This window comes from Marmota monax, unplaced genomic scaffold, assembly GCF_021218885.2.
Source record: "Marmota monax isolate L192 unplaced genomic scaffold, Marmota_monax_Labrador192_F-V1.1 WCK01_AAM20220418_F8-fsc00199, whole genome shotgun sequence".
NCBI classification, from domain to species: Eukaryota; Metazoa; Chordata; class Mammalia; order Rodentia; family Sciuridae; genus Marmota; species Marmota monax.
In genome coordinates this window covers 787,826-804,626 of record NW_026694340.1, presented here as the reverse complement: position 1 = coordinate 804,626, position 16,801 = coordinate 787,826, and the positions used below count along the sequence as shown (strand labels likewise).

Below are 16,801 nucleotides of genomic sequence, written 5' to 3'. Positions count from 1 at the left end.
AAGTACTTTGAAAAGAGTGACACTGAAAAGGCAGCTAAAATCTTTACGGTTATGGGTGACTAGCCCAGGTGCTAGGATACTACTGCAACAAGAACGAATAAACTGAAGATGTGAAGTTTTTCTTGAACACACTAAAATAGTGCTTACTATGTGTCAAGCAGGTCTAAGCAGTTTATAAATACTAAGTCATTTAATCTTTATAACAACCCTACAAGACAAGGTACCATTTACCCACTTTATAGGTATGGAAGAAGAGGCAAAAAGAGAATAACTAATTTGCTCAAAGTCCCTCAGTTGATTAGTGGTGGTGTTGGAATTTAAAGTCCAGGCAATCTAGATGGTTAACTTCCAAACTGCAATGCCCCTTCATTTGGGGGTGGGGGCATTTAATGGAGCATGGTTTGCAAGCAGCAATGAGAAGGAAGAAGGTACCTATCTCATTTCCAAGCCCACTGAAAGGAGTGCTATAGGGTGAAAGGGCCACTCAAAAGGTCTGTGAGAGTGTGGCCTAGATTTTAGATGGAAAGTCTGTTTTAATTTGTAAATCATAATTCTGGTTTCATTATGTTTAACTTGTATTGCATTTTGCTCATTCTTTATTGCAAAGACCAGAGCTTTCAGAACACACTGATAGGAGGTAATTGGTTTTAATATTTAAGTGACAAATATTTCATCATTTGTTATTGTTTTTGACTTGCAGTAATATTCAGAAAATATTTACAGAATTACAAATATGCTAAACCTGGGAGACGAATTTTATCAAATGTTAGGCATGTGTAAGAATTATTCCCCTTTGGGTTTATTATCCTTGATATTTTGTAATTGGATTTATCATTTTCTCAAGATTTATTATTATTTATTATTGTGTTTTGGGATAAACACCCCTTGGTTACTATAGATGTTTGCTTTTATATATGAATGGAGTTGATTTGCTTTTATTGCATTCAGGAGTCACTGGGCCTGTGCTCACTGTGACAGTGATCTGCTCTTCTTTTTAGTGATTCTTTTGTCAGGATTATGTGAGTTTGGTTAAGAGGCAATTTTTAGTTTGTCAAAACTAAGTAGGATGGGGGCTGGGGTTGTGGCTCAGTGGTAGAAGTGCTTACCTTGCATGCATGAGCCAATGTGTTCAATACCCGGCACCACAATAAAATGAAAACAAACAAAAATAAAGGTGTTGTGTCATTAAAAAAAAAAAAAAAAAAACTAAGTAGGATGACTGAACCTTATCACAAGACGGGCTTGGAATAGGCAGGAGCTGAAAGGTTGGAGTGGTATACCCTGTTACCTGGCCCTCCCCAGCTTGGGTGAGACTCTGGACCTTCTTTTCTCAACCAGGCTTCTTATATGAACCTCAGAACATGATTTAAGCAATTCCTTTCTCAATTCTTTCAAGGATAGTACATAACTAGTATCATTTTAGATGCAGTGAAACTGATTTCTATATTAATTTCCTAGTGCTGAGTAGTAAATTACCCAAAATATACCATCTTGAAACAGCACAGATTTATTCTTTTAACAGTTTTGAAGGCTAGAACTCAAAATCAATTTCAATGAACTAAAGTCAAGGGCTGACTCCTCCTGTGGGCTCTGAGGGGAGAATGCTTCTTTACTTTTTCCAGCTTCTAGTGGTTGCCTCTATCTCTTGGATTACGGCCCTTCCTCCATCTTCAAAGTGCATCTCTCTGGTCGGTTTCCACCAACACATCACCTTCTCCTGTAATTTGACTTCCCTCTGCCGCCCTCTTATTAGGTTACTTATGATTACATTTAGCACCACCCCAGGGATAATATATTTCCGAGATCCTTAGCTTTCATCACTTCAGCAAAGTCACCTTTGCCATATAAGGTAATATTCAAAGGTTCAGGGAATGAGGACCTGGATGTCTTTGGGGGCCACTATTTAGCCTGAGCACAGATAATATAGGACCTTAGGGCTCAATCCGCTTCTGGACCCTGGATGAGAAAGGCAGACTACACAATATGCTTACCAGATCTGCCCAAAGCTTGACTGAATCAAGATCTAACACAGTTCTGAATGACTCTGACAAAACTCCACAAAGTGGAATTCTAAAGTGTGACTGGGAAGCATTAGAATAACTGCAAATGGCTTCAAGATGTTAGCTGACAATTCCATGGAAAAGAGTATTGGGCTTTATCAGAATTGTCATCAAGAGTGGAAATGAGAGGCTTGTTCTTCCAGGTCTGGTTGGAGGCAGGACCTGAGTATGTGTGAGCCTGGCTTGCCTTCCACACTGGGACCTGCCCTTGAAGAGTAGTTGGGATTGACGGTAAGGCTGAGCTGATACACAGAAGATGCAGAGGAGAATGACTGCCTTCTGCATGGTGGACAGATCAGGCTTCAAGTGGGCAATTTCCTCTCTAGAGAGCCCTGAGTCTTGATGACTATCTGGCAGGTGTGTGGAGAGAGAAGATGGTGGGTACTCAATGAGATAACTACTTAAGGTTTCTGTCAAAACTTAAGACCCCATTCAACTACTTCAGATTTAGGAGAAACCGAGGCCCAGGCAGAGAGGTCACCTGCACAGATTTACAGTTAAGGGAGCCCATCCTTCTTAACAGCAAGGGGAGGGGGACATTTATTTATCCTATGGAGGGAAGCAGAGTGACTGAGTCCAACTGTAAAGCTGCTGAGCCCTGTAGGCTGTTAGAGGCTGCTGCAGGGGGACACAGTTTAGGAAATCAGTCCAAATTTCATGTGAAACAACTTTATGATCTCAGAACCTCTTAAACATTCAACATTCTAGACACAAGTTTTTTTTTTTTTAAAGAATGTTTCTTCATCTGGTTCAGTTGATATCAGAAGTGAGCAGCTGGTGGGGACTGTAGCTCAGTTGGTAGAGTACTTGGCTAATATTGCAAGGCCCTGGGTTCAATCCTCTGCGCGCACACACACACACACAAAACCCAAAATCAAAAAAAACAAGCAGCTAATGAACATAAGATCCCAGGGAACTAACATTGCATTTCACGATCTCTGAGCATTGATCAATGTTCTTCTTAATCCTGTAGAATTTCTCCACATATTCAGAACGTCCTAAGAGCTCCACAAAATCTTCATCATGAGTGATTATCAGAAGCTGGAAGTTACGCTGCTGGGAGCGGCTCTTTATTATCCTGAAACAATATATTTAGAATATTTTATGATTTAAGAGCAAAAATTTGGAAAAGTCACTACAAACCTTGTCAGACACATGAACTGCTGCTACATGTGGCAACTAAGCTTTTCCTGTGCTGTGTATGTCAGGGCCTCTGGCTACCCTGCAGGAAGTTGAGGTGGTGGTGGTGGTCAGGGGCCTTCAGCCAGTAAGGCAGGAGTCCCATCTCCTGTCCAGGCAGTGGGGATGCATGGCTGATTCCACCTTAGGGACCCTTAAGAACCAGGCCAAGAATTTGGACTTGCTCTTCTAGATCGCAAAGTTGTTCCTACTAAAGAAGGTGGAGGCGTTTGAGGAATGCCTCAACTCCTCAACTTCTTCCCCTACATTTTCCTGACCTGTTGCTAGCTGTCTCTTTTAAAAAAAAAAGATGACAGGGGAATAACACTGCTTTCTTCAGAGCTGAGTCTACTTAGAATTCTGTCACCACTAGTCACTAGATGCATCCGTTCTATGACACACAGGAGACCTGAGTGGGTGCACTGGGAACACTTTTTTGCTCATCTATATGATGAGGTAACCAGCTTTGGGACTGAGACCTGAAAGACTAACCAGTTATTTATCTCTTGCCTGAAACTGGACACACTTGAGTTTCTAAAGCACTAGCCCTTCCTTGCTCATCCTGCCTGACTACTGAGAGCAGACTGAGGATGGCCCTGCTGCTTAGGGCCCCTGGCCCATGCTGTGCTGTCAGGCAGGAAATATCACCTCTGTCAGAAAGTCTTCCTGGAGTCGGGAGTGCCCCCAAACATCCCCTTCTACCTCAGGGTTGAGGGCCTTTGCAAAAGCTGCCCAACCTTGGAGCCTGCGCCCACACAGGTGAATGTGGTAAAAGGTGCGTGCAGTTTCACCCTTGGCAGTCTACTTAATCACTAGTGTGCTTTTTGAATAAGAGTTTTGTTGTTCCTCAGAGCTGTTTGATGCACTGTAAAAAGCTTGGGAGACAGTCCTAAACCCACTACCACCATGTACAAACATCTCAGCAGGGCACACCAACTCCTGTTTGTGACGTGTGGGTTCACAGGAGGACATGTCTGGGGCTGCTGTTCACTATTTCATTTTCAAGGGAATCTGAAGAATTACTATCAAAAGGAAAAGTGTCTGTCAAAAGTGTCTGTCACCGATTGGTTTCCCCAAGAAGGACACATCTAGGTGGAGTTCACCCCACACAACTCTCTTGATCAAAACTATCACAATCTCCCAAATATGAGACACTTACTCAACCAGAGCGTGTGCAAGAGATTCAATGTTTTCTCGGTCAAGATTTGTTGTTGGCTCATCCAAGGCAAGGATGCCACAGTTCAGGCAGAAAGTTTCAGCCAGCGCCAAGCGAATGATGAGTGAGGCCAACACCTGGGGAAAAGCCCAGGAGTGAGATGCATACCACAGACTGGCACGATTGCTTCAGAAGACAAAGGTGAGTAAATGTCACAAAGTCACTGACATTAGAGAAATTGCTGTTGTGTGGGAGAGCCCAGCCTGCAACCAGGTTCTTATGTCCCTCTGGAAGGTGAGCCATCAGCTGCATGCTCATGCCCATCATTTGCAATGAAATAAAATGCTAAATGCAACACTGATTCTCCCCCTCCCCTCCAATAAAAAAAACATATCAGCTATAATCAAAACTTGAAACCACAGGCTCACAACAGAGATGCATTACCACTTGGCTATAACAAATAATTTTAATAAAGGTATAAGATTTATGATCTTAAAAAGTCTTCACCTGACCTTTATGGTTTTCTGATAAAGAGACTTGGTACCAGGTATTGTGTTCTGGTCCACACTGAAATGTTTGTATGTATAATTTTGAGAAAGTAAGAGGGAAAAAACAATCATGGGTCACAGTATCAGGATGAGTATAGAAGTGTGGTTTTGTTTACGCTTACCTGCAGGAAATCCAAGTAACTAGAACTATTAGGCACTTTCATGACTAACAGAAACCTAATACTAAAACCCTCAGACTCAAATAAAGCCAACTGAGAGTACAAGGAACACAGAATTAATAGTGTAGGACTATTCTGTGAAATATAAAGTACATTTATGTGAGTTATAAATTCTTTCTCCTACTGAATTTGTGAGTTGATTTTGTAGTAGTACACACATTCTCATAATGGCCAGGGAGGCCAGCAGCTTGCAGAAACGAGGGCCACTGCTTCCCCGTTCGGGGACAGGTACTTCCTTCCTGCCTTTGAATCCCCTGCTGCCAACTTTACTACCACCCACTCACAATGGCCTCTAAAGCCTCAGCAAAAGCCAGTGTTAGGTACAGTTGAGGCCCACCTCCACCAAACCATTTGTTTTTCCTTCTCTCCCAATGCCAAGAAAGCAATTACTACCACAAAGCAATTACTACTATCTACAGTAAATCTATTTTTGCTCAGAAAGTATTTTTGAGTTGGGTGCAGTAAGGCAACCGTGTAATCCCAGCTACTCAGGAGGCTGAAGTAGGAGGACTACAAATTTGAGGCCAGCCTTGGTAACTTAGGCTCTTTCTCAAAAAATAAAAAGGGATGGGGATACACAGTGGTAGAACATGCATGGGGACAATTCCCAGTATCATGCACATACAAAGGAAGTAATTTTGAAAGCATTTTAAATCTAGAGGTATCTTGATTCAAATTCACTTATAATTAACAGTAAAAAAATCACAAAAGCAAATAGGGATACTGATTATAGATCATAAATTTGTCATTTTTGCAGACTACAATTTAGATAGTAATCTGCAGATGTCTTGAATTGGTATCAGCTCTCTGGGCTGATGATACACACATGCATGGTTTATTCTTTTTTATGTGTGGGGGACTAGAAATTGAACCCAGGGGCACTTAACCACTGAGCCACATCCCCAGTGCTTTCTATTTTGAGACAGGGTCTCACTAAGTTGCTTAGGGCCTTGCTAAATTGCTGAGGCTGGCTTTGAACTTGCGACCCTCCTGCCTCAGTCTCCTGAGTCACTGGGATTATAGGTGTGTGCCACCATGCCTAGCTGCATGGTATATTCTTTAAGCAAAAAACTATAGAAGTAATTAAGATAACATGGGCATACTTTTCTTTTTTGAAATTTTATGAAAATCAGGGTCCAGAGGTATATGAAGTATAATCTGCTTCTAATCTGAGAAGTGTTTGGTAGAAACCTGTGCACAGTGAAAGGACCTAGCTTTATACCCCAGGATGCAGACCCCATTATCCTGACTCTTTAAAATATCATTCTTCTTTGTGATTTTGCTCTGTGCTCCATATCCAAGCAGGGCTGTCCTCCCAGAGACTTCATGTGGAGCCAGCTGGCCTGACCTGACAACTGTGTCTTGTGTATGTGGTGCTGGTGACAGAAACCCCTGTGGGCATTAAGGCAACTGAATGACAAGAGCCCTCTTTTTGAGGTCTGTGGGTCCAGAAGCTAGGCTAGGGTGGTAGAAGGTTGGTTCTATATGGGGGCTACTTTCTCAAGAAGATTCTCTCATTTACTGGAATGTCTCATCTGGCGCAGCCTAGAATCTGGCTTGTTAACACTACTATGATTAATAGTATAGTTACTATTACTAATATAATTAATATTAATTTTGAATTTTTACTTCTCTGAAATCAGAATATGTCTTACAGTTGTAAGTATCTTTTTCTTTCTTGGTAGCACATTAAAGAGTAGTAGATAAGGCAGTGAGTGACCTTACTCTGAGAAGGAATGCTGTGAAATGATAATGGGTTCAGCCTCTTTCTCTACACAAGCCTATCCTGAGACCCTTCAGGCCCTTCTCTTAAAAGCCACTATACAGAATGCTGCAGGAAATATTGGTTGGCATTAGGAGAGGGTAACCACAGATGCTGAAAAGAGCTTCCTACCATCAAGGACAGCCCTGGGTGCTTTCTGGTACTCTTCCTGTCAGAATTCCGAGATACTTGCCTTTTGTCCGGCACTGCATCGTCCTCGCATGTCCAAGGCTGTGTCTCCCTTCAGCATCACCACTCGGTAGTTATAATTCCGTCTTTTATCAGAAGCTGATACATTTTCATCAGCATCAGATCGTATTTCTATGTATTCAATATCTGATGCAGAAAGAAAAATACTTTAGTGTAAAATACTTTACCCTCTCTCTGCAGCCTTTTGTCATTTTCTACATCAAGTAAGCCTAGGAGAAACACATGAAGCTGATTTCATCTGGGGAAAATACTGGCTGATTTTGAACTTATTTCTCTGGCTGGGAAGATTTAAGATCCTGGCAGTCTGGCTAGAAGCAATTTGGATAACCCAACCCCTCTGCTGCTTCTCTAAGATTTTCCTTGGGCAGGTTTTCTTCTTATCGCATCAGGGTTTATCTCTATCTACACTTCAATAGAACCTATTATGTCATCAGCTAAATATCATGCCTACTGCAGCCAAGGATGTAAGTCCTATCAGGCTTTGGAATAGAAAACTTTGCATTTTCTTTTTGCTATGTTTCAAGATAAGATTTCTTAGAAAATCTCAAAGAGATGTTCAGAAAGGGGTCCAAGGAGGTAATACTTGCACAATGAGAGGTCATACGGGGAGAAGTTATGAAGAAGGCTTTGTGAAGAGTGTTTGTGACACACCATGTTAATTACCTTGTCCACGATAGGTACTTCGCCAAAGATCACGAATAATTTTATTGATTTCTTCCATTTTCATACTGTGAAATTTCATTATTGCTCTGGAAAAAGAGGCCATTGGTACTTTAATGGAACAATAATATGTACTACTATATATAAAAGATGTCTAATTATTTGTACTAATGTATGTCAAAATATATAATTATATATAATAATACAAATAACATAATATCATGAAATAATTCCCTAAAACTCTGAGTTACAAAAACAGAATATGAAAAAAAAGCTGGGCACAAAACATGCCTATAATCCCAGCAGCGTGGGAGGCTGAGGCAGGAGGATCACGAGTTCAAAGACAGGCTTAGCAATGGCTAGGTGTTGAGCAACTCGTGAGACCCTGACTCTAAATAAAATACAAAATAGGGCTGGGGATGTGGCTCAGTGGTTAAGCACCCCTGAGTTCAATCCCCGGTACCAAACCAACCAACCAACAACCAAAAAACCCCCAAACAAAACAAAACAAAAGAACTAGAAAAAAATAAATAGGACCAAAACCTTGCTGTTCCACTAGTATTGAATCTAGGAAACTACTTCCTGGTTCCTCTTCTCTTATTATTAAGGTTTACCAAAAGCCAGGCCCCTTGTGCTGCTTCTATTCCTCAGATCTGTGAATTTTTTTCCAACTAGAAGGAGGCTCTTCTAAATCACAGAGGGTGATTTAGAAGCTTAAATCAAAATTTTATTTTGCCTTCCTAATTACAGATTCAGAAATCCTAATTCTAAATGAGTGCATTAACTTCCATTTGGTTCTGGCATGTCCCTGCTCCCAAGTTTCTTTTAAGATAGTAGTTCCTAAACACTAAAAAGAAGAATGTTTGCAAAAATAAAAGTAGCCTGTCAAAAACCTCTTATAGTCCTTTTATAGTCACCTTTCATCAAAAAGACCTTAGGTTCTTTGGAAGTAGGTTTATGAACTAATAAATGTCACTCTGATGATTAAAAGGCAAACATCACTGCCATCACCATACAAAGGATGTGAGGCGGACTTACTTCCATTTGCAGGCCTCTTATCTGATATATACAAAAAAAGAAACTGAACGTAATGCTACTGCCTCTGCAAAATCATTTCATGATCTCTTGGTTCACCAGCAAAAGAGAAAGAAATGACTCAACGTAAATACATTTTAAATATCAGATGAGGGATTATTGAAGTAGTGAACCCTGGGAAAAAAAAAAACATATTCTGCTTCTTGATGAGAATGCAACAAGTCTCCATTTTCTACTTTATGCTACTTTCAAAAAGACAGATAAGTCGGGGGTTGGTGGCACATGTCTGTAATCCAAGCTATGTGGGAGGCTGAAACAGGAGGATTACAAGTTCAAGGCCAGCCTTGGCAATTTAACAAGAATCTGTCTCAAAATAAAATAAAAATGGAGGCTGGAAATGTAGCTCAGGGGTAGAGCATTTGCCTAGATGCATGGGGCCCTAGGTTCAATCCCTAATATTGAAAAAAAGGAAAGAAAAGAAAAAAAAAAAGAGAGATGAAACATCTAAGAATTTCCTAAAAAGTCAAAATAAAAAAATCACACACTATGCTTGGGCCAATTGTATAAAAAAGACTGACTTTCCATAGCATTGTACATTATGATCCTGATTTTTCAAAGAACTTTTTTTTTAAGATTTTTTTTTTGAGAGAGAGAGAGAGAGAGAGAATGAATTTGTTTTTAATATTTATTTTGTAGTTTTCGGTGGATACAACATCTTTATTTTATTTTTATGTGGTACTGAGGATCGAACCCAGTGCCCCGCGCATGCCAGGAGAGTGCGCTACCGCTTGAGCCACATCCCAGCCCCTCAAAGAACTTTTTTTTTAAAAAAAGTTATTTTTCCATTCGAGTTAAAAATCTTCAATAATTAATGTAAGCAAGCATGCCCAATGTGGAAAACAAATTCCAGGTAGAGCAGGAGTGTCCAAGGCACACAGTCTATCCTGATCCCTTGTAGAGCAGAGGTGGTGCATTATTCCAGCCAGGTAGGTCTGCCAAGACACAAAATCCAGACCCACCAGGGGTGTGTCAGAGGGAGCTGATGTCTACCACTGTTGGCTGGATCATAAGCTAATCTTTATGTCCTCTATCTTTCTATGGAGGTTATACAACCATACTGTGCAACAGTTGGAGATGACTAAGATAAAATCAACCTACTGGAGTAACAATTATAGTGGTTATTACTGATGGACATTTATCTGAGCCACAACAATGCTAAATGGCCACATCATCTCATTGGATCTTGACAACAATACCAGGAGTTAGATTTTATCTCCACTTACCATTAATAAATGGAAAAATTAGTAAGTTGTTTCAGATCAGAGAAAAGTGGGCATGATATTAACAGTCCTTGATTATGGTAGCAAAAATTGAACAGGTAGTGAATATTTCATCTTTAAAGTTACCAGCCTCAGATTTATGAGTATCATCAAATCCTCAAGACAGACCTAGCTCCCAACCATCTATATAAAGTATTAAACAGCAAGGAAAAACATAAGTGAAGAGAGGTCAAAAGAAGTTCAGGCCTATTATGTGTATGAAAATAAAAAGAAACACTCTAAAATAAAACAAAATTTAGTAAGTGAGGGTAATATAAAGAACACATGACCATGTGGCATTTGTCCCAAGAAAGCAAGAATAGTACAACATAAAAAAATGATTTTAATAGATGTCAAAGAAGCTTTTGATATAATGTAACATCGAGTTTTGATTAAAAATCTTCAATAAGAGAAAAAATAGAAAATTTCCTTAACTTGATAAAATTCCTTTCTCAGGTACCTATGGCAAGCTATCGATTTAATTTAAAATATACAGAAGCATTCCTTGTACAGCTAAGAACTAGAGAAAATGCTCACTATTATGGCCATTCTAAAATGATGTCCTGGGGATCTCTAACAGTTTATTTAAGTAAGACAATGAAAAGAAATGAGGCATAAATGATGGGGGTGGAGGCTATCATTGTTTTTACAAGTGATACAATTGTATACTTAGGAAATCCAAGAAAGTCAACTAAAAAATTAAGACTAATAAGATGGTTATAAATAAATACACAAAATTAATAGTTTTAGTATTCTAACAGCTAACAACATTATAAGTGACAATCAAAAAACAGGGATCCTATTCAAACAGCAATAGAAACTATAAAATACATAAAAATCCAACAATAAAGTATATAATCTAGAAGAAAAAGCCATAAAATATTATAATAGGACAAAAACTTGATTTAAGAGACTTTTAGTAAAAGGTCCAAAATGGTAGATGCAATATTGCAAAGTTATGTATTCTCCCCAAGTAATCCATAAATAAAAGGCAATCCAAACAGAAATCCCAAAAGTTAAAAAAAAAAAAAAAAATAGAACCCACAGTATGATTCTAAAATTCTAAGAAACAATGCAAAAGAATAAAATTTTGGTAATAAGAATAAAACAGTTGGTAGAAGCCAGGCTTGTAATCCCGGCAGCTGGGGAGACAGAGGCAGGAAGATCACAAATTCAAAGTCAGCTTCAGCAACTTAAGCAGCTTATCAAAGTCAGCCTCAGCAAGGCTCTAAGCAGCTTATCAAGACCCTGTCTCAAATATAAAAAGAAAAGAAAACTGGCTGGAGATGTGGCTCAGTGGTTAAGTAACCCTGGGTTAAATCCCCGGTACCAAAAAAACAACAATTGATAGACAAGAAGAAAATCCAGAAATAAGTCTAATACATATAAAACTTTTGGCATGACATTTCAAACCAACCTAAAAACTTTCAACATGGCTGGAAAAAAGAAAAAAAATAAAATGCTATAACTACTCTTCATCAAAACCCAAAATAAAACTGAAAAAGAAAATGATTAAATGTTAAAGTAAGTTGTACGTAGTGGCACAGGTCTATAGCTATATTATTCAAGAGGCTCTCTTGAGCCCAGGAATTTGGGCCCAGCCTGGACAACAAGTTAGAACGCATCTTAAAGAAAAAGAAGGAAAGAAAAAAAGTAAAACTACCAGAAGAAAACATTTCTATAATTTTAGATGGGGAAGACTTTTCTAATTAAGGCACAGAATTAAGAAGCCATAAGTAAGAAGACTAAAGATTTGACTATGTAAAAATTAAAAGTCACAAATGACACCATAAAGAAAGTTAAAAGAAATTTAACCTCACTAATAAGGAGGGAAATGTAAATTACAGTGAAAGCATTTTTTTGTGTGCAAAAGACTAGCAAAAACCAAAATGGCCAATAATAATAGGCAGACTTGGAAACGATCACTTTCATATATTACTGGTGGAAAAATAAATTTAATAAATGTTTTTGGAAGGCAATTAGGCATTAACAAGTTAAAAATGTACATACCCCCTGACCCAGTAACTTCAGATATCTTTCTGGTATATCTGCATAAGTGTGCAAAGATACACACTGCAGCAAAATTGGTAGTAGCCAACTTTTAAAAGCTTCCTCGTATGTCCATCAATAGTTAAATAAGGTAGGTAATATCCATTTAGATTATGAAACCATTAAAAGTGATGAGGTATTGGGCTGGGGATGTGGCTCAAGAGGTAACGCGCTCGCCTGGCATGCGCGGGACGCTGGGTTCGATCCTCAGCACCACATAAAAATAAAATAAAGATGTTGTGTCCACCGAAAACTGAAAAATAAATATTTAAAAAATTCTCTCTGTCTCTCTTTCTTCTCTCTCTCTTAAAAAAAAAGTGATGAGGTACTAACATATATGAATATAAATGAATTGTGTTAAATGAAAAAGGACAACAGAAAAACGTGATACCATTCACATAAAAACAAAACAGATATATTTGAATACTACATGTAAAGACACTGTGAGGGAAATGAAAATACGTCACTGATGTAATACTGAAGTGATGAATAAACAGCAGACACTGTCATGGAAATAAAGCTAAGTCTAGTCTGAAGTGTGTCCTATGATTTGCATAGTCATGAAGTGTGGGGAGGCAGAAATTATCTGTAATACAAAGCTGAATGTGTTTAGTGGTAAAGTGTTGTGGAGTACAAAGGAAGGAAAAAATATCTGTTTGGAAAGGGTTTCATCAAGGCAGTATTTTGAGGAGGAGAAGTGGCATAGGAAAATGTGGTGTACCTTAACGGAACAAAACTATTCAGAGTTTGCTTAGGAACATAGTGAACAGTGAGAGCTAAAAATGGGAAGAGACAGGTATGGAATTGTTTCCTAAAATGAAAGGAATAGGGACTGCCACCTTTTGGAAGCTTAACCTGGTAGAAACAGAAGAGAGTGTATGTAAGGGTGTAAGGAGTGGTAAGAGATCAGAGGTAGAGGAGGCTACCAGTGATAGGGAAGAGTTAGGCTGAGGCCTTGGAAAGAGCAGCTGTGAAACAGTACCATGTCAAGAACCCTGTGGGACCTGACTGCTGACTGACAGTGGACCAATTAACTTCACACACATTGAACACGTGATTTTTTTTTTTTGCTGGGGATTGAACCCAGGGCCTCACACATGGTAAGCAAATGCTGTCCCACTGAATTACATCCTGGCTTTTGTGGGTATTTAGTATTAAATACCTTAAAGATTAACCATAAAAGTCTATGACCTTCTCCTGAAGCAAAGATTTGAATTTCCTGGGCTAGATACTGTTGGAGGCAAGTAGTTACCTCACATATATCAGCCCCACCACGGCAGTGTGCACATCTCTGTTAATTACACATACCACTCATGTGAAGTGCTATGCTTTTTTTGTGTGTGTGAAACCTGGTTCCCAAAAGAAAGCAAGAAGCTCTAATATCTATGAAAATAATGGTTTATAAATTACTTAGTCTTATATTTAAATATTCATTAAGAGTCTAAAAAAGATTTCATTAAGAATTCTGCAAAAATATATTGCATTTGCTGAGGACACATATTGGTTTTAGTGGCATTTATAATTCTGGTGATCTATGAAAGTCTTAGGATGTGATCCCCACAAATGACAAAGGTCTAATATGTTTCCTGTTTAAAAGGAGGCATCAAGAGGCCAGAAAGACAAAAAGACACATGCCAGTGAAACTATTCTATGTGATACTATACTGGTAGATAAATGCCATTGGATATTCATCAAAACTCACAGAACATATACTACCAAGAGTGAACTAATGCAAACAATGGATTTGGATTATGGTATGTCAACATAGGTTCACAGAGCATAACAAATGTTATCACTGATGTAGGATACTACTAATGTGTGAGGTCAGGGAGCACATGGGAAATCTCTACTTTTTGTCGGCTCAATTCAATTTTGCTGTTAATCTAAAATTGCTCTAATAAAGTCTATTAAAACAACAACAGGCTGCGGATGAAGCTTAGTGGTAGAACACTTGCCTATGTATATGAGGCCACAGGTTTGAATCTCAGAACTGTAAAATAAAGCACAACACAGACATGTGCCAGTGGTGGAGCTATTTCCATCTATGTCCCTTTTCCTTCTGTATGCAGACATGCCCTTTACCTTTAAATGCCTAGATGACTCTATTATTCTTGACACCTCTTTCAACCAGAGCTTCTGCCCCAGCATCAAGAAAATATTCCCTTTGGTTCTAAACTTTGGTATCCAATGCTTCCCATACTTAGCCTTTAAGGGAAAGCTTTTCAGAGCCTCTGAGTTACCTTCTTCCTAAGCATACATGGCTTCCAGCCTCATGTCACAATTGAAGCAGCATATTAAGCCTACCCAGGAAAGCAATTAGAGTAATAGAAATCAAACCTCAGCTCACTTATGCTAGGCAAGTGCTCTACCACTGAGCTGCCCTTTTACTTTTTTTTGAGACAGGGTCTTGGTAGGTTGTCCAGGCTGGCCTTGAATTGCGATCCTTCTGCCTCAGTCTCCCAACTGGCTGGGATTACAGAAGTGCAGGCTCACACCCACCTAGGGTTCTTGTTCCTGCTGTGAAGACCACTTTCCTGGCCATCTCAGAACCTAGCCTCTAGTATGGAACTGAATGCCTGAGACACACCATGAGAGAGCAAGTTTCTAAGGGGTTAGAACAGCATCACCCAAACAGACCAAGACCTCACCTTTTAGAACACCTGTCCAGCTCTTACTTCTTTCCATACTTAAACCATCTTCAAGGCTCAAGGTACTGAGAAGATTGGCTAAACTGTGCAAAATGTGACCTGATGCTCAAAATCAGAAGTGCATAAGAAAAGTGAATCTTGACTGGATTTCCCTGTAGTCTCAAAGCTATCTCACAGACTAGAACATTATCTGAAAAGGCCAAACACCTATGAACTTTTTTCCTAATAAACTATTAATTCTGAAGTATGATAAAAAAATACGTAATGAAAAATTAAACAAGTTGGAAAAAAGCAGTAAATATTATATTTACAAAAGTCATTTCCCAACAATATATTATCTTTATCCTTGTATTTAAAATTGTTTCAAACTCTGAGATATGCAGGTTGCTGAAAAACTGGCTATGATTATTATTCCTTATTACGGTTGCTATGCTTCCCTACTGCCCTGGAACTTAGCACTGGGGGACTGTCTTGCTTCCCTACATCTGGGTCAGTGAAAGCCCTCTTGTATAAGGAAAATGGTATCATAACAATTTTGTTCCAACTTACTAGTGACTTTTCTTATTTAGCAAAATTCAAAATCCCTAATTTGCCAATCTTAAATTGTACATTTAAAAGGAAAGTGACTCTTTCAAGATAAAACCTTGCAAAGTACTAATTTCCTGTGGCTAGACTCTTAAACATAAGCTTTTCAAATTTAGACAATGTTACAACCTTTATTGCAAAATAAAGGTTTGGTTAAAATAACATTCAGAAGATATGAATTCCCAATGGCTATCTTTTCATTTTGTAATCTACCCTCTGTAGGATACTACTAATGTGAAATCTTACTGTACCCATAGTCTGGACAAGAATGATGGCCACAAAATGACCTCTGAATAAAGACCTCAATTCAAAGCTCTCCCTGAATGCAGGGACCCATGCTCCAGCCTTATAGAAAGATGGCTGCCTCAGACACAAAACTGTCAAAGTTGCATGTTTCTCTGAGTCTCAGAAGTAGTATGACCTAATATGCAATGTTCCATATCTAGGAAAAAATGTGTAGAATATTTTGGGCATAGGGTAGAACATTATACCTTTATTGATAATATTCCAAAATCATTTAAGTGGATGTATTCTATGAGGTAATACATTCTAAATGATGCATGTTTTCCTCTTCTCGTCTGCTGTGTCTCTGACCATTGCCAATGCTTCTACTTAGTGATGTTTTTAGATGATTACTAATAACAGATGGTAATCAGCTTTTCTTGAAAATGCACTGCTAATTTCCTGTGTTACCTTAAATAGACAACTGAATGCAACAATTACACTGACAGTATGCCTTATTCTAAGATGTGAAACAATAAGGGAAATTTTAGACCTTATTTTCTTCCAGGGAAGAAGGCAAATTTAGGCTCATAGTATAAACCTTGAGAAGTCCACTGTTTGCAAGTATAAGCCCACAAAGACACTGTATTGGGGAAATTTGTACTACTTCTTTTCTTTTTATTTAGAAGAATCCATCTGATTACCAGATAACAGATTTCAGCAAACAGCCCAGCTTTGTTCCTTAAGCTGGACAAAATTGCTGGAAAGCATAGTAAAAGGAAACTGATTTTGCTGCAGAATACAATACTTATAACTGAATTTAAAACAAAACCAACTTTGCCTACGCAACTCAGTTCACTATTGCTTAAAGTCATTAACAATCTCCATTTTGTCAAATTCAAGGGTCAAGTCTTAGTCTTTATCTTATTCAACCTCTCAATAGCATTTTTTTTTTTTTGGCAGTGCTGGGAATTGAACACAGAGACTGGCATGCTAGGCAAGTGCTTCACTAATGAGTGACACCCCCAGCCCCTAATTAGATTCTTGAAGTATTTTCTTTCCACTTGGTTTTCAATATCCTGCACCTTTAAAAATATTTTACCATCTCATTAGCAATAATTTACTATATTTACTGATTTATCTGTAAATATAGTGAATCTTTACTTCCCTTCTCTGTCTACTCATATGT

The 16,801-nt window shown here is 38.6% G+C and overlaps 1 protein-coding gene across 1 annotated transcript in view; it reads right to left on the bottom strand.

The window, feature by feature from the left end:
- Window positions 1–1,484: 1,484 nt before the first annotated feature.
- Rad50 (RAD50 double strand break repair protein) overlaps window positions 1,485–16,801 on the bottom strand; it is a 99,675-nt gene continuing 84,358 nt past the window's right edge. The window contains exons 22-25 of the mRNA XM_046467627.2: window positions 7,758–7,843; window positions 7,078–7,220; window positions 4,399–4,532; window positions 1,485–3,138 (exon numbers count right to left, since the gene is read on the bottom strand). Of these exons, the coding sequence (XP_046323583.1) occupies window positions 2,952–3,138; window positions 4,399–4,532; window positions 7,078–7,220; window positions 7,758–7,843 (550 nt within the window). The 3' untranslated portion in view covers window positions 1,485–2,951. The remainder of the gene's footprint in view (window positions 3,139–4,398; window positions 4,533–7,077; window positions 7,221–7,757; window positions 7,844–16,801) is intronic.